This window comes from Cricetulus griseus (genome assembly GCF_003668045.3).
Source record: "Cricetulus griseus strain 17A/GY chromosome 1 unlocalized genomic scaffold, alternate assembly CriGri-PICRH-1.0 chr1_0, whole genome shotgun sequence".
NCBI lineage: Eukaryota > Metazoa > Chordata > Mammalia > Rodentia > Cricetidae > Cricetulus > Cricetulus griseus.
The window spans coordinates 42,221,016-42,245,110 of record NW_023276806.1 but is presented as its reverse complement, the minus strand read 5'-3'; the positions used below and the strand labels follow the sequence as shown (position 1 = coordinate 42,245,110).

Sequence of the window (24,095 nt, the reverse complement as noted above, 5' to 3'; positions counted from 1 at the left end):
GCGGGGCTTACGGAGGGAGGAGGCGGGGCTTCGGAGGGCTGCAGACAGCCCAGGCAGCTAGGCGCGGGGCATCTCTAGCTTAGCTCGGGGTCCCATCTCCTGGACTCAGGGAGGAAAGCCCCAGCTGGCTCTCTGCACACTTGGCTGGCTGGGTTCAGGGCCTGCTGTCAGCCACTCCGATCGCCCACCACCAACGTTCCCGGATGCAGTGCAGCCCACGCCTGCCCCTTCTGCGTTAACCCCCTAAGGACCTCAAATCCCCGTGGTGCTTTAGGCAGCAAACACCACTGAAGGACCCAGGCAGCCACGTGCGCAGGATGCTCGACGATGGCTTCGCGAGGTCAACGCTAAGGGAGTGCACTCCACCCGCGGAAACCGCCACGCGGGACGCGATCGTTGGGTGCCTTGCAAAAGAAACACTTCAAGGTAATTTAAAGGAATTCTTTTCGAAAGCGGCCATGGAGGCTATGGCTTCATGCTGTTTCTCCCTCCTTCAATTGGTTGCAACCCTGAAGACAAACGCAAACAAACGTCCCGTTAGCACTCCGGCCACCCCAGGACAGTAGCTGTCACTATGGACCATTTCAGGAAGTTCAGCCACAAGCTGGCTGGATGAGGGATTCTGGGGGCCTTGCGGGCCTGGGCTGGGTACACACTCCAGCATCTTTCTGGGGAATTGTTTAGACAAGGTTAGCTGGCCCGTCACGTGAATGATTAAAAGTTGCTACCTAGGAGAGGAAACCGAAAAAGAGGGTATGGCTTTGGGAGGTGGCTTGGAAACTACAAAACCGAGCTTCTTGGGAATGCCTTTTTGCCTAACAGGAAGTAGAGCGTCGCCCAAAGGGAAGGAGGGGTGGTCACTCGGGGACTGTCCCCTTTTCCGGGTGCTCAGTTGGCGGGCAGCGCATTCCGTAGGTTGTCAATTGCACCAGCAGAGAGCTTGGAAGCCTAGTTTAAGAAAGGGGGTAGGAAAGAAGCAAGCAGAGGAGACTCCCTTTCCGTTTCATGCCAACCAAGCTGCAAATAAATCTGCTGGCCCCACTGCAATCCTCTGCACTGGAGGTAATGCGACTATAAAATGCTCTTTCGTCGATTTTATTCTTCAATTTGGGATCTATGCCTGTTTTTGCCCTCGTTCTTGGAACTTTGTGTGTAGGCTTATTCTGTAATTGGATTTTTGAAACTATACCTTGCAATTTTTTTTAAATGTTCATCTTTAAAATCTACTGAAAAAAAAAAACGGATTGATTCTATATAATGAATTCTGGGAAAACATTTTTTGTCTTTGCTTTTCTTTGATTATATTTGATTATTTAATTTAAGCGAATATTTTCAATTAATAGCATTTACTTTTTAAAGGATACTTTTGTGTTTAGAGTAGTCTTTGAATCTTACCGTACTGCATTGCTGGGGAAGCCCTAACAGGAAGCAGAGTAGGTAGTTTAAGGCTAAATATTTCCATTGCAATTGATTTTTTTTTCTTTCAAGACTGGTTTATTCAGTATGATAGTGGGAATGGTACGTAGAAATAATCAAATTTCAGCAACTGATTTCTGGCTTTCACATCAAGGTCAGCAGCTATTTGAGTCTATGAGTTTTTTATTCTGCCTTTGGAAATAAATTCTGAATTCTAGCTTGCACTGCTGCAAATCTAAAATTGCTTATCTGGCTTAGAGAGAAACGCACATTACCCGTTACTGAATAGTTTTGAAATGCATTAAAGAAATTTAATTTCAGCTCCATCAGTTTCCAGAGACTCCTAGATTTAGCTCCTTCCCTCCAAGATATAAGGTAGATACTCTCTTGGGAGTAGTCTCCTTTCAGAAAGTAGCAGTGCTGCTTTGCATCCTTAAGCCCTGGGCAGCATAATGGCCAATTCAGCATTACAGGAATTTTGTCTGCAGTACAAAGCACAGAAGGACACTATTTAAATCAGGAAAAGTTCTAGGGGTAGAAATTGTTTCTACTGTGCCTCACTTCTTTTTTTTTTTTTAATTTCGACATCATATCTGTCCTGTGCATGTTACCCTATGTATGTTGTCATGTCAAACTTTGACTCTGGTCCAATAATCATTTAGTGAGTATCTAGTATGTATCAGGCTCTGCGTTGGGTATTGGGACTACAAAGGCAGATAAGGCAAAGTCTTTCATGTGAAACAGCTTTATGGAGAGGGCAAGTCCATGTAAGAGATGAAGTGGAGGTAAAGACAAGCCAGTCCCGTATTTTAGGATTGTGTGGTGTTTAAGTTGTACACAAGAGTTGAGTTGGACACAGTGAACAGAGACAGCTTCTGTTCCTTCCTGGATTCTTCTCTGTATGCTAACTGATTTCTTTTACCCCCCACAATCATTTTTTTTTCATAAAAAAAAGAAAAACATGAGTTGGGAGAAAAATGTTTTTGCTTCCTCAGCTGTTTTGGTGGTCAGTATTTAGCAAGTCTCCAATCAGATGAGGTATTTTTGAAGTCGCCAGTCATAATTCTTAATTCCTCCATATATTACAAGATCAAATGGCTAGGGAAGGCTATAAAATAGGTATATACAGTAGTAAATGTAATTTTATTAATCAATGCATTCCTACTGTGATCTTCTAAATATTTGTTTACATCATCAATTAGTTGCTTGTGATTAATTGTGCATACTATGTGCAGGAGGGGGGCTAAACACCCAGCTGTTTAGACATGTGGTTGAAGATTGAGAAATGAAAGCAGAGAGGATTAAAGGATGGAAACTCCTCTTGTTCCAGGTCCTCTCCAATAGCAGACAGCAAGAATGAGAAGGATGCCATCTGCCACCCTCAATAATCTGGGCTGGCATTTATCTACAACCCTATTTTAGACCCATGATTTATTAGATACTTCAGATTAATGTCCTGTGAACTGCTGGTGAACAAAAGGAATTACAGTCACTGCTGAGGGTAAAGATGCATGTAAGTCTAGGATTTGAATAGCGATGCAAATTGTATACATGGCCCCTGGATGCACTTCATGATGTGTTTGCTCTGGTTTCAAGTGTGTCAGTGTTGGGCAGTTGGGATGATCTCTGTTTATTCTGTTTCTGGACCCTCCAGAGATCTAAATACAAAACACTGCAGCTGTTAGCATCAGCCAGCAGGAAAACACTGTCTGCCTTATTCCCTAAATGTAATTTTTAGAACATAGAATAGCAATTTTTAATTTAGAAGTCACTCAAAACACCACAGAAAATCCTTTGATATCTTTTAATAGCACCAAGAGAGAGCCCGTTCCTGTGGAGCACTGAAGCCATAAGGAATACTGTTGTGAAAAATTAGTAACACAATGAGGTGAGTAACAGACTCTGTTTCTTAAAAAAAAAAAAAAATGTATATGTTAAAATACATCATAAAATATAGCATCTTAATCATTTTTGGAGTTCTGGAGTCTTAAGTATTTTTATATTGTTGTATAGCTAAGCTCCAGAACTTTTTTGTCTTGTAAAACTGAAATTTTATACCCTCTAAAAAGAAAAAACAAAACAAAACGAAACAACAACAACAAAAAACACCTATCCTCTTCTACCTGTTCCCAGCCCTGTGGAAATCATGTGTCTACATCCCATTTCTATGAATTTCATTTAAGTAAGATTGTAAAATAGTTGTCCCTTTTGTGTTAGTCTTTGTTTCACATAGTTTAACTTTGTTTCACATAGTTTTTGAGGCTGAATAAAAATCCCATTGTATATATATATACCATACTTCCCAAATGGATGGATTATCTATTCATCTGTGGACACTTGGGTCACTTGGGTGACGGTTTTTTGGTTTTGGGTTTTTTTTTGTTTTGTTTTGTTTTTGTTTTTTTTTTGCTATTGTGACTATGTTATGACAATAGTGAAATACCACTATTTTTGTCTGAGGTTATATTTCTTTGGATTTTTGTTTTGCTGACACAGAGTTTTACTCTATAGCCCTGACCAGCCAAGAGCCCGCTCACTGTTTATACCAAGTTGGCGTCTTAACTCACAGAGATCTTCCTGTCTCTGGCTCTGCCTCTAAATTCTTGGTGTAAAGGCATAAGTCTCCATGCGGCTTAGTTCAAGTTTTCTACATCGGTGGTTTTGTTTTCTTGAAAATAAAAGTTGTGGTGTGGAAGCAGTCCCAGCCCTGGGGAGGCTAGGCCATGAAGACTGTGAGTTTGTATAGTAAGACCCTGTCTCAAAAAACAAAAAGAAAAATTATGACTGGAACCAGGACCTATTAGAAAATACCATAAGACCTCTTTTAGGGTGGATCCACTAAAGTCATAGTGGATGACTATGTCAAAGTCAAAGACATAGATTCCAGGATAAAATCAATACTTGTAGGTTCTTTTTTCAGATGGATGGAGGTCTTCCTAAGATTTAGCCACTTGGCCTTTTGGCTAAGATCAAATGTAGTGTCTTTTTTTTTTTTTATCATCAACTTATTGTAAGGCTTGAGCCTGTGGCTTCACACACTCTAAGCATGCACTCTGTCACTGAGCCTACACCCTGAGCTCCATTACCTGTATATATGAAATACCCTTGTAGTCTGGAATAAAGCTGAAAATAGCACCCTGCAAAAGATGGGGAGAGTACAGTGTTGCTCAAGTGTGAGTCCTCAAGTGTGAGTCCGGAGTTTGATTCTGGCCCACCACTCCATCTGTGATTCAGGAAATGCTTTTCCTGTTCTGCCCCAGCTGTCCCATCTACAAAATGTAGTGTGCCTACCTTATTTTTTTTTTCTGTGCAAAAATTGGAACTGTTTTATAACATGACTTGAGGAAAGCTCTGACAACTTCCATTGCTATGGCTAAGCTAAGGGAGGGTAGCTATGTCTGCTTCTTCTTTCCCACAGTGCTGGACACATGGTAAGAACCTATAAATATTTGTGAATAGGATCGAGCACCCTGGATTGTGTGACCTTCCCCCACTAAAGTGAGAAAGCTGACATGAATTGATACTGCTTCTGTCTTAGGCTTAGTATCTGAAAATACTTATAAGCCATAATTCATATGCATGAATCTGTTTCTCTTCAGAAAGTGGCTTTGGAAGCTGCTGAAAACCAGTTGCAACTAGAAAGGAACGAGTTCCACCAGACAGTCCAGGGATTTGTAGCCTAACAATCACCCCTGCCTCCTCCTATTACTAAAACAGGTAAAAGTTTGAAGGTGGAGGTTTTTGTCCCACCTGGTCTGGCAGACATTTAGCCCCGAATAAACACACTGACACTCTATTAATTATTAAGCTTTTTGACTGATAGCTGGGACTTCTTAGAAACTAGCTCTCTCTTAATTATTAACCCATTTCTATCTATTTATGTATTTTCACTTGGTCTTGGCTTACCAGAGAATTCCCGTACCTGTTGCTCCTTTGGTGGCTACATGGTGTCTCTAGGCTGCTTCTCCCTGTCTTCCTCTCCCCAGCCTTCTCCTGGTCTTGTGGCCCCACCGGTCTACCTGCCTGGCTACTGACCAATCAGTGTTTTAGTCATCAACCAATAAGAGAAACATATACAGAAGGATATCCTCCATCAGAAGTTCAACTGAAAAGCGCTTGTGTCCTGAAATGGCAAAATCAGTAGATTTGCACGTGGACTTGACATCTTTTTTAACCAGTTCTCAAACGAAATTTGCGTTAGACTCTACTGCCTAAAAATTATTTTCTATTTCTAGCTTTGTTCTTGGTGTCCATTGATGCCTTAGATCCTTGTAGAGTCCACAGTGTTCCTCTTAGGAATAAGGCCACTCTCGGTCCTCTTCTGGTATTCTTCCATTGGGCTGGTCATGTCATTATCAGCATAATCATCTGTAATTAACTGACAATCCCAAGATAAAGGATCAAGGCTAGAAAGAGCCTTTCTCTATGGTAATTCACACCTGTACACTTTGAAAGTTGAGAGACCCTCCTTGTGTGCCTCAGCGATCAATGGCTGGATTGAAGGAGGCAGGCTGTGCTTTTAAAACAATTTAGACACATTTATGTTTTATTTCCCCGTAAATCCGTGATAATAAGTTCTAGTTATTGATAGTGGCTCCCTGGAGCTGTGTTGAGAATATGATGTTTTGAGCAGGAAAGGGAAGGAGGAGCTGGAAATCCATGACTGATGAGCTGCTTTTGGTATGGACAGGCAAGGGAGATTAGGACGGGAAAGGGAAACACTGGTGTATAGTGACTGATGGCCTGCTTTGAATGTTGCCAGTGCTACTGCCCCTAACTTGATTTATCCATGCAAAATGACTCACTCAACCTGGCTGCCCAAAGCAGAGGGCTTGAATGTCATGTAATCAGTGCAGAAATGATCCTCTCACAGTTTGCACTGAGGAATGACCCGGCACAGCAGCACTTCCCTAGTCAAATGTGATGCTGTGTTTGCGGAGCCTCATAAACTAATGCTTTAGTGACTCTGTTTCAGAACTATAGTTGCAAAACCGTGGTAAAGACAGAGCTAAACCTTCTAAAGGGTGGGGTTTTAGATGGTTATCCGTGATCATGTGTATCTATGTGTCTGTGGATACTGTTACTGGAAAAGATGGGTCACTTTAGCCCTAAGAGTCTATGGCTTAGTTGATCAACCTTCATTTTACTGTATGATTGGCTATTCATAAACATGCAAGATCATAAGGCACATCTATGACCCTACATGACCTTTTTGTATCTGTTGTGTGCACATGTGTACCTATTTATGCCTTATGAAATTTAGTATTAATGCAAAATAAATTTAAGTATTTTAAAATTAATTTTCATTTAAATTAGACACAATCTTATTTTACATGCCAATCCCAGTTCTCGATCCCTCCTGTTCTTCCAACCCTCTCCACCAACCCCCATCTACTCCCCAGGGAGGGTGAGGTCTCCCATGGGGGATTATCGAAGTCTGTCACATCATTTGGGGCAGGGCCTAGGTCCTCCCCTGTGTATCTAGGCTGAGAGAGTATCCCTCCATAGGGAATGGGCTCCCAAAGCCCATTTATGAACTCAGGGTAAATACTGGTTCTACTGTCAGAGGCCCCATAGACTGCCCAAGCCCCCCAACTGACACCCACATTGAGGGGAGCCTGGTTCAGTCTTCTGCTGGTTCCCCAGTTGCCAGTGTGGGGCCCATGAAGTATTTTTGATATGTTTTGACTAGCAAAAGTATCGTGTGTGTGTGTGTGTGTGTGTGTGTGTGTGTGTGTGTGTGTGTGTGTGTGTGTATTCCTGCCTTTTGAAGTTTATTATTAACACAGAATAACTTTAAGTATTTTTTGATAACAGAAGAATCTGATGGCCTCTCTGAGAGAAAGTGAGAGTGGAGAACAGGACTGACAGGATGAAAGAAGGGCAGTGTGACATTTCTGAAGTAACAGAGACAAGAATGGATTCCTGAATATGGGCAAAATCTACCCTGAGGTTGGAGAGATGGCTCAGTGGTGAAGAGCATTGGTTACTTTTCCAGAGGACCTGGGTTTGGTTTCCAGCACCCACGTGGCAATCAGCAACCAACCATCTGTAACTCCGTTTGCAGGAGATCTGATGTGCTTGTAGCCTCTGTGGCACCAGGCATGCACATGGTGCATATACATACCATGCAGGCAAACACTCACACACATAAAAATAAAAATAAATAAATCTTTTTTTATTTATTATGTATACAGTTATCTGCATGTATGCTTGCACACCAGAAAAGGGCACCAGATCTCATTACAGATGGTTGTGAGCCACCATGTGGTTGCTGGGAACTGAACTCGGGTCCTCTGGAAGAGCAGTCAGTGCTTTTAACCTCTGAGCCATCTCTCCAGCCCCAATAAATAAATCTTTAAAAATATAGTCTTCCTCTTTCTAAACCACCCTATAATATCTAGGAAAAAAAAAAAAACTCAGAGTGCAGTTTTATTTTATGCTGCCTAAAATTTTAATAGAAAAGCTGATTACTGGGCAATAAAGTCTAGACTTTTGTCACTTTTAAGCCCAAACTAAATTTTAACTTGTCAACCTATTCATTACTTTCTAGTTAATAGGAACAAACTTAATGGAGGGAGGATTCATTTTGGCTCATTGTTTGGGAGAATACGGTCCATCGTGGCAGGAAAGGCATGGCAGCTAGTGATTCCATGGTGGCTGGACCCTGCTGCTTGTTACATGGAGCCAGCCAGGAGGCAGAGAGAGCTGCTGGACCTAGATGAGCTTGTCAACCCATAAGGCCTGCCCTTCAGTGACTCACCTAGCTAGGCCCCACTTCTCAAAAGCACCATGTCTCCCTAAAGAGTGCTGCTACATAAGCCTGTAAAAGGCAGTTCAGCAGCACTTGTGAGGCAGAGGCAGGCGGATCTCTAAGTTCGAGGCCAGCCTGGTCTCCAGAGCGAGTGGCAGGATAGGCTCCAAAGCTACACAGAGAAACCCTGTCTCGAGAAACCAAAAAAAAAAAAAAAAAAAAAAAGAAAGAAAGAAAGAAAGAAAGAAAAAAGGCAGTTCAGGTTCAAACTGTAACAGCCAAGTAGGTAAGAACTGTGTGTCTGCTCAAATTTTGTATGCTGCCTGCCTAAGTAAGCAAGGTGTTTTCTGGTTATCATTACCTCCTACATCTCCTTGGGGAAACTGAAAAGGATGATAGTGTCTCACAGATGGTGGTTTTCTCCCAAGATAAACAGGTTTGTTCACCCAGAGCTTCTGTAGAAACTGGAATGTTAAAAAATAATTAAACTCAGAATAGCTCCAGAAAGACTGCGGGGTGGGGGTTACAAATCAAAACAAAACCATCCAGAGATTTGGAGTGTCTTGCTCAAGTAGTTTGCCTGCATCTTTGTAAATGTATGTGTATAGAAGGAAAACCCAGGTTCTAAATTGACCTCTTCCTTCCACCTTGGGGTGATTTATCTCCTGGCAGGCAAACACCCTTCTGTGAGCATCTGCAGTCTCTAATCAAAGCAAGTCTGTATCCTGGTATTGAAAGCAGAAAGGTGGCCTGTGCAACTCTTTCGTTATAATGATGGTGATATTCCAGCTCTTTTATTTAAGGGAAAGTTTCTTGGGTGCTACTCTCTTAATTGAACCCAATTTACATTTGAATTTATTCTGTTAACATTTTCGGCATCTGTTGCAAAATTTAGGACTCCCTGAGTCCATTCAACTATTAGGAGTTACAGTCACTGAATAGACTCAGTGAGCCAGAGACTTCCTCAAAATGTCACCCCACAGTGGGACAGTGAGAGATGATTTCCGCAAGGAAAAGAATCTACTGAGAACCCTGTCAACCTGAGAGCGGTCCCCGGGACTCACATGGGTGGAAGCAGAGAAGTGACTCCTCTCACCTCCCCATGCATGTGTGACAAGGGTCACCCCCCATACAAAAGAAATAAATGTAATAAAAGAGATACATCCACTCTGGAAAAGGCTCTGGAGGCACAGCTGTAATACCCGAAACCAAGGTCTATCTCCATGCTTAGAGTTAACAGGAGCACCCAGGATGGAGGGCAGTGAGGGGAAAGTTGCAAATGCAGGTGATATTTGAAAGACTTGTTCAGGTAGGCTCTGTCGGTCAATGGCTAATACAGGAGTCAGAGATCAGCTTGCTGTATGTTACCAGTTCCTTTGCCTCAGTTTGAACAGTGTCATTTGCACGCGATATACCTGGCCAGAAGCCATTAGGCAATTGGCAGCTGTCTCTTCCCGCTCTTGCATGTCTTGCGTGTTGGTAGAGGGAAGCCCCACGGTTTGAATCGACCTTTGCATTCCACCTTGGGAGGGTTTTATTGCCTGGCAGATGAAGGCCTTTTTCTGAGCATCTGTAGTCTATAATCATCAGTTTTTATGCAAGTACATATCCTGGAGAATGAGCCCAAAGAGAAACAGTCTGTGCTGCATCGGGCAGATCTCGCAGCAAAATGGCAGAATAGTTATCATTCTTCTACCATCTGTGGCATCATGATGAAAACAGCAGATTCACGGTGTCTGGTGCCAAACTGCTCTCAGTGTTTCTACCTGACTAGCCAGAGGACGTTGTTTTGTTCCTGCTCCACTCTGGCATATTTGTTTACAGCTTCTCTCTGCATAATTATTGCTCTTCCAGTCTGAAGACAGTAGCCTCTAGAAAAGAATTTAGCAGTACTGCTTCTGGGGACTGTTGATAAGTAGCATGTCTTGGGAAATTCAGATTTCCCTTTCCGTTTAAATACATACGCGTATTTCTAATTCACACTTCATTTATTGTGTATTGTTTACTTTCTTACTCTATCTTCTGTCCACATTTAGAAAGTTTCCAATAATGATCTTCCAGAAACCACTTCCCTCAGAAATTGAAACATTCCTCGCATCATAGCTCAGCAATTCCTCTGCTCAGTATTTACCCAAGAGAAATGATAACAAATGTCTGCGTAAACATTTGCTCACAAATGTTCATTGCCAGGAGTATTGATAATAGCCCAAATATGGAAACAACCGAAGTGCTCACCCATTGATGAACAGATAAGCAAAATGTGAAATAGCTGTGTAATAGAGCATTATCTGGGAGGGAAAGTAGAATTGGGCGTGGGGCATGAGGAAAATGCTTCAGTACATTCAGTGCTTGCACTGCAGATGTGGGGGGGTCCCCAGAACCAATCTAATGGCAGGCAGGCATGGCAGGCCCCCTAACCTCTGTGTTCCCTCCAGAGGCAGAGGCAGAGACCCTGGGGGCAAGCTGGCTAGCTATACTAGATGAAACTGCAAGTTCTTGGGTCAGCAAGAGCCCTGGCCTCTGTTAATAAAGTGGATAGTGATTGAGGAAGACAACCAATGTCAGCCTCTAGCTTCCACCCACATGTGCCTACCCACACTCAAAGTGCATAAGCCCCCACACATCATATGCATATACATGCCAAAAAAGAGATGCCTGTATCTGTGTATGCAGATTGAAAATACTTTTTGCTAAGTAAAAGGAGTCCGATACAAAAGCCATATTCATACAGTATCATTCACAGAAATGTCTAGGATAGGCAAATTCATTGACACATAAAGTAAATATGTGGTTTTCTGGGGCTGGGGGAGGATGGGATTAATGGAAATCGAAAGGACTGTTCATAGGTCTGAGTTTCCTTGAGGGCACCAAAAGTGTTCTAAAAATAGGTCATGAACGAGGTTCTTGGCACTTGCCTGCATTTTTAGCACTCAGGATGCTGAGGCAGCAAGATTGAGAATTTGAGGCCAGCCTGGGCTATAGTCAAGACCCTATCTTTAAAACAAACATTAGCAAAAATGTCATGATGTTTCCAAAACCCCGAGGACATTAAAAGAACACACTGAACCATATTCTTTAAATGGGTGCATTTTGTGGAATGTGCCATCCCGTTGAAGCTATAAAAATGTTCTTATACACACAGAATCAATTTCTACATTTCTTGCCAGGTATTTTAGTGACAGCCATGCCATAGTGGACGGTCATGGACAATGCTATCCAGCAAAGCTTGTCTTGGCTCTGCTGCTGCTGCATAGCCAGTTCAGGGCAGCTGCATGACTTTAGACAAATGTCTCTCCCTGGACCCCCACCTATTGATCTATAGAAAGAAGTTGGCTTTAGAGACCTCTGAGATCCTCCTGTCCAACTCTGAGTGTACTTGTGTTTTCAGGGAGGTGAGCAAATACCAAGCCATCTTTGTCCCCTTTTTGGGCATAGCAAATAGCAGACAACTCACTGGTAGTCTTTCTCATCATGTTCAAATGGATTTTATTAGGCAACTAAAACGCAGGGCAAGGCTTCTTCCACCTTGGCACTTTGAGCACAGCAGGCCACATAACACTGTGCTGTGGGAGCCAGTCTGCTCATTGTAATGTGTTCAGCTGTACCCCTCCTGTCTACTCTCCAGACAGTAATAGTACCTCCTGTCTACTCTCCAGACAGTAATAGTACCTCCACTTCAGTCACGACAATTCAAAATGTCTCCAGACTTGGCCAGCTATTCCCTGGATGGTACAACCATCCCTGGTTGAAAAATCTCTGGTATGGAGTAACAGTTTATCAAAATAACCAAAAGGACATGCTCTTTACCTATGCAGAACTAAGATGTGAGCCAGGTGCACACAGAAATATTCACTGGTTTGCCTGGTTTTTTTTGTTTGTTTTGTTTTGTTTTTGAGACACGGAGAAAAGAAGGACCTTTGCCATGTTATGTTGACATTTGCAGTGTTTATTAGTTATTGATTATTTAGTGTGGTTGTGGGGGTGAGAGAAAGGCAAAGTACATAGATTGAGAGCTGTGAGCTGGGTATAGTCCCAGCACTAGAGAGGCAGAAACAGGCGGATCTCATAATCCACACCCATTCTGGCCTACATAGCAAGTTCAGACCAGCCAGGGCTACACAGAGAAACTCAAAAGAAGAGGGGGAGAGGAGCTATGACATCCACTTTGGAGTGACAGAGTGTCAGTAAATCTACACAGACATGATTTTAAAAAGGAATAAAAAAAAGTAGCAGAGAAAAGTCCAGGTTAAGAACAAGGTGCCCAGCTTTATTTACAACCTGTTTCCTCACCTCTTGCAGGTGTGCTCTTTTATGTCCCATTCAGAGCTTTGGATTAGGTGACACATTAACTCTTTAAAGAAAAGAAGAAAGAAAGAAAGAAAGAAAGAAAGAAAGAAAGAAAGAAAGAAAGAAAGAAAGAAAGCCAAAATGCATCAAGGTTATTTACAATGGGCCTACAATGGAGTGCTCAACTTCCTCCACACTAAAAGTAGTGTGCCCTTTGTACTGCAGTTTAGAAAGTCCTTTCTCTCTTGCTCTTCATGCAAGTGAAGAAATTTGCATAATGTAATTGAGGTGCATTATTTAATAAATGCCAAATGGAATATTTATGATCTATCTCTAAAGACATAAATTATTTAGATCTCCTGAAACCTTTCTGATCCAGGTAAAGTAGAGGCTTAGAAGGTGTTTGGAAGAGAAAACTTGTGAAGGCACAGGGAATAAGCTCCAACTTAGAAGTATAAATAAAAGGGAAGCTGTCACGTCAGAGTGTGTTTGATGTTGCCGAAGGTTTACAATTATCTTTAGTAATTAATCGCCATTCCTTTTTCCAGTCTAGACTGCCAGGTACTTAGTGGGCAGAAACACTTCTAAGTTTTGGAATTTGCCATTTCTATTGAGCTACATAGAATAGTGCAAAGCTCTTAACCCTGGTGTCCTTTAATGTAGTTGTTAAAACCTTGCTTTACCCTGGGTATCTTTAAAGTGACTATGCAGAAATGAACATGTGTTTTAGGAGACATGCTTTTAAATTCAGTGCTAGAAGGGTTTTCAAGCCTTGGAATCAAGATTATTAAGTCTTACATCTTATCTTTGGTTGACAATCTCACCAGTGTGTGTTGTTTTAGTAAAAGACTACAGGGAACAGTAACCAAAGATTACTTAGGTTACTGTTCTTGAAAAAATAATTTACATGCAAACTGAAGTTACTAATTTTATTCATATCACAGAGTAAGGTCATGATAGAACAAACTGCAGAAAATAGTCCGAGACCAAAATACCCTTGAAAACTCTTAAGAAATCTTTCTGTGTAAGTATTACTACATTTCAAGTCTGAACTGGAAAAGAGGTTTTGTGGCTTGTCCTTGTGAATAAGCACTTCCCAAGGGTGGGCATGATAGTGTATTCCTGTAATCAGAGAACCCAGGAGACTGAGGTAGGAGGACTGTGCGTTCAGGATTAGCCTGGCCTACAAAGAGAGAGAACCTGTCTCATAGTAAAGAGCTAAGTTAGGCTGCACGTGACTTAGCACACTGTCACATCAGGAAATGTATGCCCTGAGTTCTGCTCTCTCAGAAGCTTAAAAGGAAGGTGTGATAGCAAGTCTATATGCTTTTTCTCTGCACTTGAACTAGAGAAATCTTTACTTTGGGACATGAAGGAAGGTCATGGGTGTTTGGTGACGATTTTAACACAACACTGCTGCAAGGTGTCTGATATACAGAAGGGAAGATTGCTTAGACTAGTCTAAGGGGTTGCTCTTGGGACAGTAGCCTGGCTGTACTTGCCTGAGTTCAACCACAGATGTGAAATGAAGACCTTAGATGTGCTCCGTGTGTAGACACTACTGTACCTGTCCAAGAAGATGGAAAAAGAAATGGCGTGAGCCACATAAAGGCAGTTTGGTATTAATAAGAGCAATGTCCATGCTCTGTACTGATCGCATGCCTTAGATGTGGGTTGGTTTCCAGTGAGAAGTCCCAAGAGCATCTTCATTTTTTATCAGTACTGGGCAGTAGATGAGAGTGCCTGTTTAATAATGAGAGATTGTTTCTATAGGAAAGAAAAGGGAGTAGAGGATGGATCCAAGTCATCGGGAATAATGAGCAGTTACAGTACAAGAGACTGAGGCTTGAGTTGTCACAAGTTTGAGGTTAGCCCGCGCTACACAATCCAAGGGCAGCTGGGGTTATCTCCCAAGACCCTGTCTCAAAACAAAAAACAGGTAATAATAATCTCATTTTTTTTCTCAGTGTGTAAGGGATGTAGGTGTGGGCAGGGGTGTAGGTGGGCGTGTGCATGTGTGCATGTTCACATGTGTATGGGAAGGGTAGAGGTCAACTTCTGGTGTAATGTTCCTCAGGCTTCCATCACCATGATTATTTGAGGCAGGGTCTCTCGCTGGGATGTGGTGATCACCCACTAAGCTCTACTGGTTAGCCAGTAAGCACCAATAATCTTCCGGCCTCTGGATTACAGTGTTTGCTGCCTCACTCAGCTTTTTACAGGAGTGCTAAGGGTCAAACTCCGATCCTCAACCTTACATGGCAAATACTTCCTCCACTGAGCTGTCTCTTCCATACCCTCATATTCTTTCTGATGCTGAGAAATCTCTTTTGTTGACTTAAAGGTTCTTTCATAATGTTGACCAGAAATTCCTAGTTGCTTTTTTTTTTTTTTTCACTCTAGTCTCTTAGTGAATTTCTTCAAAGAGTCCTTTTCCCAAGTGCTGGCTTTTGTACTTGTAGAATAAATCCCCAAGTGCTGTGAGGCCAAAAGAAGAAAGGCAGACAGATCCAGAATTTATTGGGAAATTGACATGAAGTGTGGCTCTAGATGGCAGACATACCAGCCAGACCTGAAGTGTGGGTCAGAAAAAAATGAATTTACAGAGACAAATGTGGCCATTTCAATCTAGGTTGTAATTGCTTTATCTTAAGATAATTTCTTTTTGTTTTTGTTTTTGTTTTTTTTTCCATGGGGGAGCGGGCAGGGTTTCTCTGTGTAGCTTTGGAACCTGTCCTGGAACTCTGTAGACAAGGTTGGCCTTGAACTCACAGAGATCCGCCTGCCTCTTCCTCTGCCTCTGCCTCCTGAGTGCCACCACCACCCAGCTCTTAAAATAATATTAAAGACTCAGGCACATGCTTACAGCAGGGTCTGATAGTAAGGCCTGGTGATTCCCATGGTTTTATCTGTTTATGGTAGCCTGGGAAACTATGGAGAGAAGGCCAGCTTCCTACTCAGGGGCAGTTGTGAAGGTTACATCTGAAGATGGCTGCAGCCATGACAAGCTGGATTCATATATTGACAAAATGGATACAAGACACAGTGGCCAAAATACAACATAAGGACATGTCTGGAAAGCTTAGTAGATGTTTGTGGAATAATAATAAATCATCTGAAATCAGAAGCAGGACTAATTAGAAACCATCAGTGTTAGAGCGGGAGGTAGCAATCCTGGAAATGATAATGTGTGGAGTCAGAAAACCATTTCTAAGTCTGCAAAACTGACAGTAAGGTTTAACTTTTTTTTCACATGTATATATTTGAGAAGTTGATTAGATTAAACTTTCTGACTTGTGAATCTCCAAGCTATCTTTATGTGTTCCCTCTTGCTATCCCATGGCTGGTTCTGGAAGACTGTCTTATGTTGTTTGAGGTAGGGTCTTAGTATGTACTATGTAGCCCAAACTGGCCTGGAACTTGCAATCCCCTAGCCTCAGCCTCTTGAATCCTGGTATTGCACCATACCTTGTGATCTCAGGAAGAACAAAAGCCCTGCCTTATTTACTGTTCTATGGCTGTAAAGAGACACCATGGCTAAGGAAACTCTTACAAAAGAAAGCATTTAATTGGGAGCTTGCTTACAGTTTCTGAGGTTTAGTCCATTATTATCACGTTGGGAGCATAGTGGCAGGCAGACAGGCCTGGTGCTGGAGAAGAAGCTGAGAGCTCACATCCTGATCTCTGTAGACATCAGGCTGAGAGAAACAGACAAATTTGGAAAGTGGTAAGAGACAGAGATACTGGGCCAGGAGTTGATTTTTGAAACTCCCAGTGACACACACCCCTCCAAGAAGTCCATACCTTCTAATCTTTCCAACAGTTAAATCAGCTGGGGACTAGGCATGCAAGAAACTGTGGGGGGCTATTTCCATGCAAACCACCACAACCCCTATTTCAACCTACAGGTGAATTCAAGTAGAACAGCACAGCCCACAGTGGCGAACAGGCTAGCAAAATTTTCCTGATTTAATTCATAGTCCTAGAAAAGGTATGGAATCTTTGTGAGGATCTAAACTACCAAATGAGAAGAAGATGAAGGAAGAGTAGAAAGGACAGAGAAGGGGGCAGGGGTGGGTGAAGAGGAAGAGAAGGAGGAAAAGCAGCCATGGCTATTGTCTGAACAAGATCAAGCTAGTCAACCTTCTAACAAGAGGGGGAGGGGGGAGGGAGCCATGAGTTCCCAACCCTGAGTGTTTCTGGGTAAAAGAGAGGCCGATTTTTTCTTTCTTTGTTTGTTTTTTTCTGTAAGGGAATGGCCCCTGGAAGTGGAGTACACTCCAGAGATGGACCCAAATTTAGGCGTATATGATCTACACAAACCGGACACTGTGGGTTATTTAAAAAAAAAAAAATGAAGACAGGAAGGGATGAGAAAGTGGTGGTGAACCCTGGAAGAGCTGGGGGGAGGAGTGGGAAGCGAATATGATCAAAATTCATTGTATGGCATTCTCAAAGAATTGAGAAAAGTATTTTTTAAAGAATATAAAAATGGGCCGGGCATTGGTGGCGCATGCCTTTGATCCCAGCTCTCGGGAGGCAGAGGCAGGTGGATCTCTGTGATTTCGAAGCCAGCCTGATCTCCAGAGCAAGTGCCAGGATAGGCTCCAAAGCTACACAGAGAAACCCTATCTCGAAAAACCAAAAAAAAAAAAAAAAAAGAATAAAAGAATGTAAGACTACATTTTTTAAAAAATCTGTTAGGCCAAACCACTTTATGAAAGAATGGAGAAGTCAATTTAGATGCATAAGAACATTCTGCTGTCTATTTCAGGTTTTGGCACATTTGCAAACTTCCTGGAAGAGTCATGGGGATTCCAGTGCTTCGGTTCTCCCTGGGTATCATCCTTGTGCTACTGGTTATAGCTGGAGCTTTGACCAATTTGCTCCCCAACATCAAAGAAGACAAGATGCTCCCCCTGCGCAGGGAAATCAAGCCCCAGAGCACATCAGCCCTGGATTCTTTTACTCTTATCATGCAGACATACAACAGAACAGACCTCTTACTGAGACTCTTGAATCATTACCAGGCAATACCAAACCTGCACAAAGTGATTGTGGTGTGGAACAACGTGGGAGAGAAGGGGCCGGAGGAGTTATGGAACTCTCTGGGACCTCACCCTGTCCCTGTCATCTTCAAACCACAAACAGCAAACAAAATGAGGAATCGGCTCCAGGTCTTCCCCGAACTGGAAACCAGCGGTGAGTCAAAGCTGGGTTCTGGGTTGGAAAGGGCTCCTGTGGGTGGGTGGGTGTGGACTTCTGGCTTCCATGGAGGTTATCATAAAAAAGCACTTTGCAACACCTGAGAAGCAGTTTCCAGGATTCCAACAAGCAGCTTCCCTGGAGGAGGAAATCACATACCTCTTGTAATGATAGCAAAGTGGGTAATGTTAAAATATTTTTAAGAGGTATGCTGTGTGGCATAGTACTTACAGAGTGTATTTAGTCACTAAGAAAAATTCGTAAGATAACTGTCCCAGTCAGGGTTATTATTGCTGTGATAAAACACCATGACCAAATATGACTTGGGGAGGAAAGGATTTATTTGACTTACACTTCCACGTCACTGTTAATCATTGAAGAAATCATAACAGGAATTCAGACAGGACAAGAACTTGGACACAGGACTTAATACAGAGGCCATACAGGGACACTGTTTACTGGCTTGCTCCCCATGGCTTATACAACTTGCTATTCCCAGTAGCCACCAGCCCAGCGAATAGCACCATCCACAATGGGCTGGACCCTCCCCTATTAATTACCAAGTAAGAAAATGCCCTAAAGAGCTGCCTACAGCCCAGTTTTATAGAGACATTTTCTCAATGGAGGCTCCCTCCTCTCAGATGACTACAGCTTGTGTCAAGTTGACATAAAGCCAGCCCGCACAGTTTATAATGTATTTGTGTCACTTTCTTCTTCCCATGTCTAACAGTTTCTCCAGGGTGTGATTTTCTTAAAGGACCCTTGGCTTTGTTTAAGGGATCATTAGCTTCTGGGTTGATCAGCTATAACTGCGTGACGATACTTCCTGCTCAGGCAGAATTTTCTTTTCCTACTAAACAAATCTCTTTAAGAATACATTTTTAATTTACTAACTGGGTTTGAAAATACTCCATTTGAATCACCTGTATAGACTCAACTGTATCTTACCGATTTTTTCGCTGATTTCCAAACTGTTCAATGTATTTTTTTTCCTTTCCATTGCAGCAATATTAATGATAGATGATGACATACTCATTAGTTCCCAGGACCTTGCTTTTGGTTTCTCAGTCTGGCAGGTAATGTTGCTGTATCTTTTATGACACTGTATATGTAATACCTCATGGGGGGGGGGCTTAGTTTAACACGGAGACAACTCAAACAGTATAGGCAGTGTCTAAAACATAGCTGAGATTGTCATAGCATGAAAGTTGACTCAACATTTTGGTGTTGTAGGAAGAAAAATTGGAATTAGCTTCCCAAGAACAATGAAATGATCTGGTACAGCCAAACTACAATGGAGAGAAGTTTTCCCAAGACCATTTGTATCTCAGATGGAAAATGTATTTATGTATTAGCAATGTAAGAAACTTGTAATAAAAGTAAGCATTTATTGCCTCAACAAAACTGCATCCTAGTTGAGACCATGTTGAGAAATTCTGAGGTAATAATTTTGTGTGTGTGCCAGTATGGTGGCAGGTGTTTGCTTTGGCTTGGTTTTTCCTAAATGCCAGCTCAAATGAGCAGGCATAAATTGCTCCCTGGCTCTCCCACTGAACATATACTGATAATAGCAGGCCTTTACAAGCTAATTACAAATTACCTAAACCCAGAACTGTGTGCAGATCTTCTGATTAAATACTGTGCTATCGTAGGTGGTCAGATTAGCAGTGGGTCCTCCCTAAGAGCTACATGGGATGTGAAGGTCAGGCAGTGACTGTGCCCTGTCAGTACCAGCCTTCTAGAAGTTGCAGCTTTGATTTCATTCCTCACATATTGATTAATGAATTGTACTTTTTTCTACATTACAATTGTTTTCCTGCCATGTAAATAAAATCTTCTTGGACCAAAATGTTCTAAAATATTACTTCAGCTGTGGGATTTCTTTTTTTTCTTCTTTTTTTAAAAAAATTCTTTTTTATTTAAATTAGAAACAAGATTGTTTTACATGTCAATCCCTGTTCTCTCCCTTCCCTGCCCCCCACTAACACCCTACCTATTCAATACCATTTCTGCTCCCCAGGCCTTCCATGGGGGGATCTTCAGAGTCTGTCATATCCTTTGGGATAGGGCCTAGGTCCGCCCCAGTATTTCTAGGCTGAGGGAGTATCTCTCTATGTGAAATGGGATCCCAAAGTCCATTCCTGTGTTAGGGATAAGTACTGATCTACTACAAGAGGCCCCATAGATTTCTGAGGCCTCCTCACTGACACCCACATTTATGGGGTCTGGATCAGTTCCATGCTGGTTTCCCAGTGATCAGTCTGGGGGCCAAGAGCTCCCTCTTCTTCAGGTCAGCTGTTTCTGTGGGTTTCACCAGTGTGGTCTTGAGCCCTTTGTTCATCACTCCTCCTTCTCTGCAACTGGATTCCAGTTCAGTTCAGTTTTTCAGCTATGGGATTTCTACTTAAGGGTTAAAGGAAAAAAATCTATCTGCCCTAAATATAAAGATAGAATAAGGTACAATGTAAAGAACGTGATTAGCTAGAGCTCTTTGAGTAGAAATATAAAGAAAAATAAATGCTATTTTAAGTTTTATACATAGAATATCAAGAACCATTTCAAACTATTGACCAGGAATATCTGACTGTGTGATCAGTGTCCTGCATCTCTTTGTAATTTGGTGTGTATGCAAGTAAGAAAGAAAAGATGGGTACCTGTGCCTACACATGCCTGTCACTGTCCCACCTTGGTGCTTTCCACTGACTTTCTCTAGAGTGTGAGACTTTTCAGTATTTGGCTGATGTAAATGGTTCTTCTTTGGAGCCTACTAGCCCTTATCTATCCATCCATCCATCCATCCATCCATCCATCCATCCATCCATCCATCCCTGAACATCCAGTCTGCCTCCAGCCACACAGTTATCACTATCCTCAGTGCACTCATATGCCTTACCCAACTACCTTTATAGCCATCTGACTGTTCAGGGTATGGGAATCCCCACTCACAGTGTGAATACCTTCATTGTTCTCTGAGCTATTTGAAGTGAAATTTAATTCAGTCTAGACTGTGTGTGTGTGTGTGCATGCCCCTTGCCTTGGCAAATGAAACTCAAACTGGTTAAAATTCACATTACTCACAAGAATGAATTACACTTTTAAACTTCAACCTTGTAAGTTCAGTGATTTGTTTGCTGTTTTTTGCCCCTTCTCAATATGATTGTTTTTGCTACTATCTATTCTTTCTTCAAAGATCTTATCTCTTACCTGTATGTGTAAATGTGTAATTTGTGTTGCATTTACTTATTTAAATTCATATTTTTGAAAAGGAAATATCTCAATCTAAAAGGGCATAAAATTTAAGACCATTAAAATCAACAGAGGAAAAAAAAATCAACATTGAAAAGCAGTAAAAGTCAGCTCTATGGATGTGTGTGTGTATGTGTGTGTGTGTATATATATATACATATACATATATATATATGTATATATATATATATGATTAGATTTTCAAAATGATCACTTCCATCTTATCTCCTATAATAATATTTATGTGATCAACCTTTTTTTGTCTTTTGGGTTTTTGTTGTTTTGGGGTGAGATAGTTTTTGGTTTGTTTGGTTTGTTTGAGTCAGGCTCTTTCTATATAATCCTACCTGTCCTGGAACTCACTCTGTAGACCAAGCTGGCTTCAAATTCACACAGGTCTGCCCACCCCTGCCTCCCTAGTGCTGGAACTAAAGGTATATGCCACCACACCCATCATGATCTTATAGCAAACTTGGAAGGACTAGACTCCATGGTGACTAAAATTTGCTTAGTTCACATGTTAGAATCAGGAGAATATTTGTAAGGTAATACTTTTTCAGAGAGATTTTGGGTTGTGATAGAATTTAAGCTGTAAACTTATCAGGAAACAAAGTTACGAGATTGTCTAGAGTTAGGAGAAATTAGGATGTAAACACAAGGAAAATGTAAAAATAAGGAATAAGGAAAAGTTGACCCATCAGTCACATCCTCTGTGATAAATACATTTTGTCTATGTCTTCTCTAAAGAAATGCCACATTTAATTGTTCTTTTCCTCCTCCATTTCAGCAATTTCCTGACCAGATTGTAGGATTCGTACCTAGAAAACACATCTCTACTCCATCAGGTGTCTACAATTACGGAAATTTTGTACTGCAGGCCCCAGGGTCTGGAAGCGGTGACCAGTACTCCATGGTGCTCATCGGAGTCTCCTTCTTCAACAGCAAATACCTTGAACTCTTCCAAAGGCAGCCTGCAGCCGTCCATGCGCTGATTGACGAGACGCAAAACTGCGATGATATTGTCATGAATTTCATCATCAGCAAGCACACGGGGAAGTCTTCGGGGGTATTTGTGAAACCTGTAAACATGGCCCTTTTGGATAAAGAAACCAATGGCCATTCTGGAATGTGGCACCGGGCAGAGCACTTTCTGCAGAGATCTTATTGTATAAATAAGCTTGTTAATATCTACAATGGCATGCCCTTAAAATATTCCAACATTATGATTTCCCAGTTTGGTTTTCCATATTTCAACCATGTAAGCAAAATATGAACAGGAAACAAACGAAAACAAACCCGAAACACTGCTAGGCTTTTGAGTGGCTTCTCCATGCTGTGCTTTTTGTTTTTTAAGAAACACCATGAATTTTGATCTAGTCCATAAGCCTCTACAATAGAAAAAACAGAACATGCCGTACTTCTAGTATATAAAACGCATGAACTTCAAAAGCCAAGAAGCCTGTCTTACCCAGACAGGCTTGTTTGTGAAGAGCTTTTGTCCAAGGTTGTAACCCTTGCTCATGATATTATTGTTTACATCTCCAGACTTTCAGTCCAATTTGAGCCCTGGCATTTGCCTTAAGGACCTACAGCAAACTGTTTCCAGGACCAGAGACTCAAAAGTAACAGCTTCCAGCTTTTCAGTGAAGGTTGATTGTTTTTATTTGAAGCCTGAAATGCTTCTTCAAGTAATGCCTGCAGGATAGGAAAAAGCCATGTAAGGAGAGCTTAGTCTGAACCCCATGCAGAGAGCCAGGAAAATTCCTGGTTGCCAGTGTCTTTATGGCCCTTCTAACCAGAATTAACTTTGACCAGCGTGGTTTTCAGGAAGCTGTCAGTGCTGGTAATTTTGTTGTTAAGCCTGTTGTAACTAGAAAGGTAAGTTTTCATGGCTGACCAGTGTCTAATTGTTTTGCTTTGTTTTTGTTTTTGTTTTTTTCTGTAAGCCTACACTGCATGGATCACTAAAATGTGCAACCCATGTCTCTCATATGCAACCTATACACAGCTAGAATAAAAGTGTTACTGCTGTCTGTCACTGTGTGTGACCATGAGAATGTACATTATTTCTTACCTTTTACAGAACGTGTTTAGTAAATAGTATAAAAGAACTTCTGAAAGAATGGCTAAGTAGAAGCTAGCAGACATTAAAAACCTTAGTATCAGAGATCTTTATTATTACAGCATAGGTTTTCTTGTAAATATTTAATAACTGTCACACAAAAATGTTTGCATCCAGAAGCCTGGATTTTGTTGGGATTTTTTTTTTTTTAAGTCAAAAGGCACTATTCATCATGATAAAATTTCAATTGCATCGTTGCAGGAATAAATAAATAAATAAATAAATAAATAAATAAATAAATAAATAAATTGAATGAATGAATGAATGAATGAATGAATGAATGAATGAATGAACTGAGCCACCATGTGAGAAGGCTGTGGGTCCCCACAGTTGTTCACTGTCACTGTTACCATTGCCCTCTCATTGGTATGGGAACCAGTGTCTGTGTCCTTGTCTGGTGTTTTTATGGTTTGTCTTTGTTCCCCATTACTGAAAAGGAAACACTCGATCGGGTCTCTGTGCTTCACCCTTCTTCTCCTTATATAAAATCTACACATTTTCAAAGGAGTGAAGATAGCAGAATAATAACAGCTGAAGCTCCACTGTATGAGCTCCCTGCTGTCAGTTCAATGTCGGTCTGTCTGTCTAACAACAGAGTGTATATGTGTGTCTTAATGCAATCCTGTATTTTTTTTCTTAAAATTTACCTCATTAAATGCTGTGTTAGTTATCTTTCTCCAGATTTGGCAGTACATTTTTGCCTCTTGGTAGTCCGCTGTCAAATAAATAAACTTCAGCTCTTCAGATGTAGTGTCTTTCATACTTCTCCATACTCTAAAATACTACTCACAGTGAAATTGAAAACTTGATATATTCACCAGGAGTAAGTTTCCTATTGAGAAAATATTTCCATATTGTATCTCCTATTGGTGTTTTAAAATTTGTTTTGAACTGTACAGTGGTGGCACATGCCTTTAATCCTAGCACTTGAGAGGCAGAGGCAGGCTGATCTCTTGTGAGTTTGAGGCCAGCCTGGTCTACAGAGTGAGTTCCAAGACAGGTTCCAAAGCTACACAGAGAAACCTTGTCTGGAAAAAAAAATTGTTTTAAGTACATTATAGCATA

The 24,095-nt window shown here is 41.5% G+C and overlaps 1 protein-coding gene across 15 annotated transcripts; it reads left to right on the top strand.

Annotated features, from left to right (window-relative positions):
- Positions 1-20: 20 nt before the first annotated feature.
- Extl2 (exostosin like glycosyltransferase 2) lies at positions 21-23,774 on the top strand. Of its 15 annotated transcripts, XM_035450841.1 has the most exons (8): positions 22-426; positions 2,747-2,929; positions 3,228-3,304; positions 5,016-5,133; positions 14,231-14,396; positions 17,232-17,659; positions 18,668-18,738; positions 21,696-23,774. In XM_035450841.1, exons 6-8 carry the CDS (start codon positions 17,266-17,268, stop codon positions 22,179-22,181), a joined length of 951 nt encoding a protein of 316 aa, XP_035306732.1. In that variant the 5' UTR covers positions 22-426; positions 2,747-2,929; positions 3,228-3,304; positions 5,016-5,133; positions 14,231-14,396; positions 17,232-17,265; the 3' UTR covers positions 22,182-23,774. The 15 variants fall into 15 exon arrangements, 13 of the variants coding, with proteins under 13 accessions (XP_027251374.1, XP_035306732.1, XP_027251370.1 ...); XM_027395569.2 differs by lacking the exon at positions 2,747-2,929; XM_035450840.1 differs by lacking the exon at positions 5,016-5,133.
- The last annotated feature ends 321 nt before the right edge of the window (positions 23,775-24,095 follow it).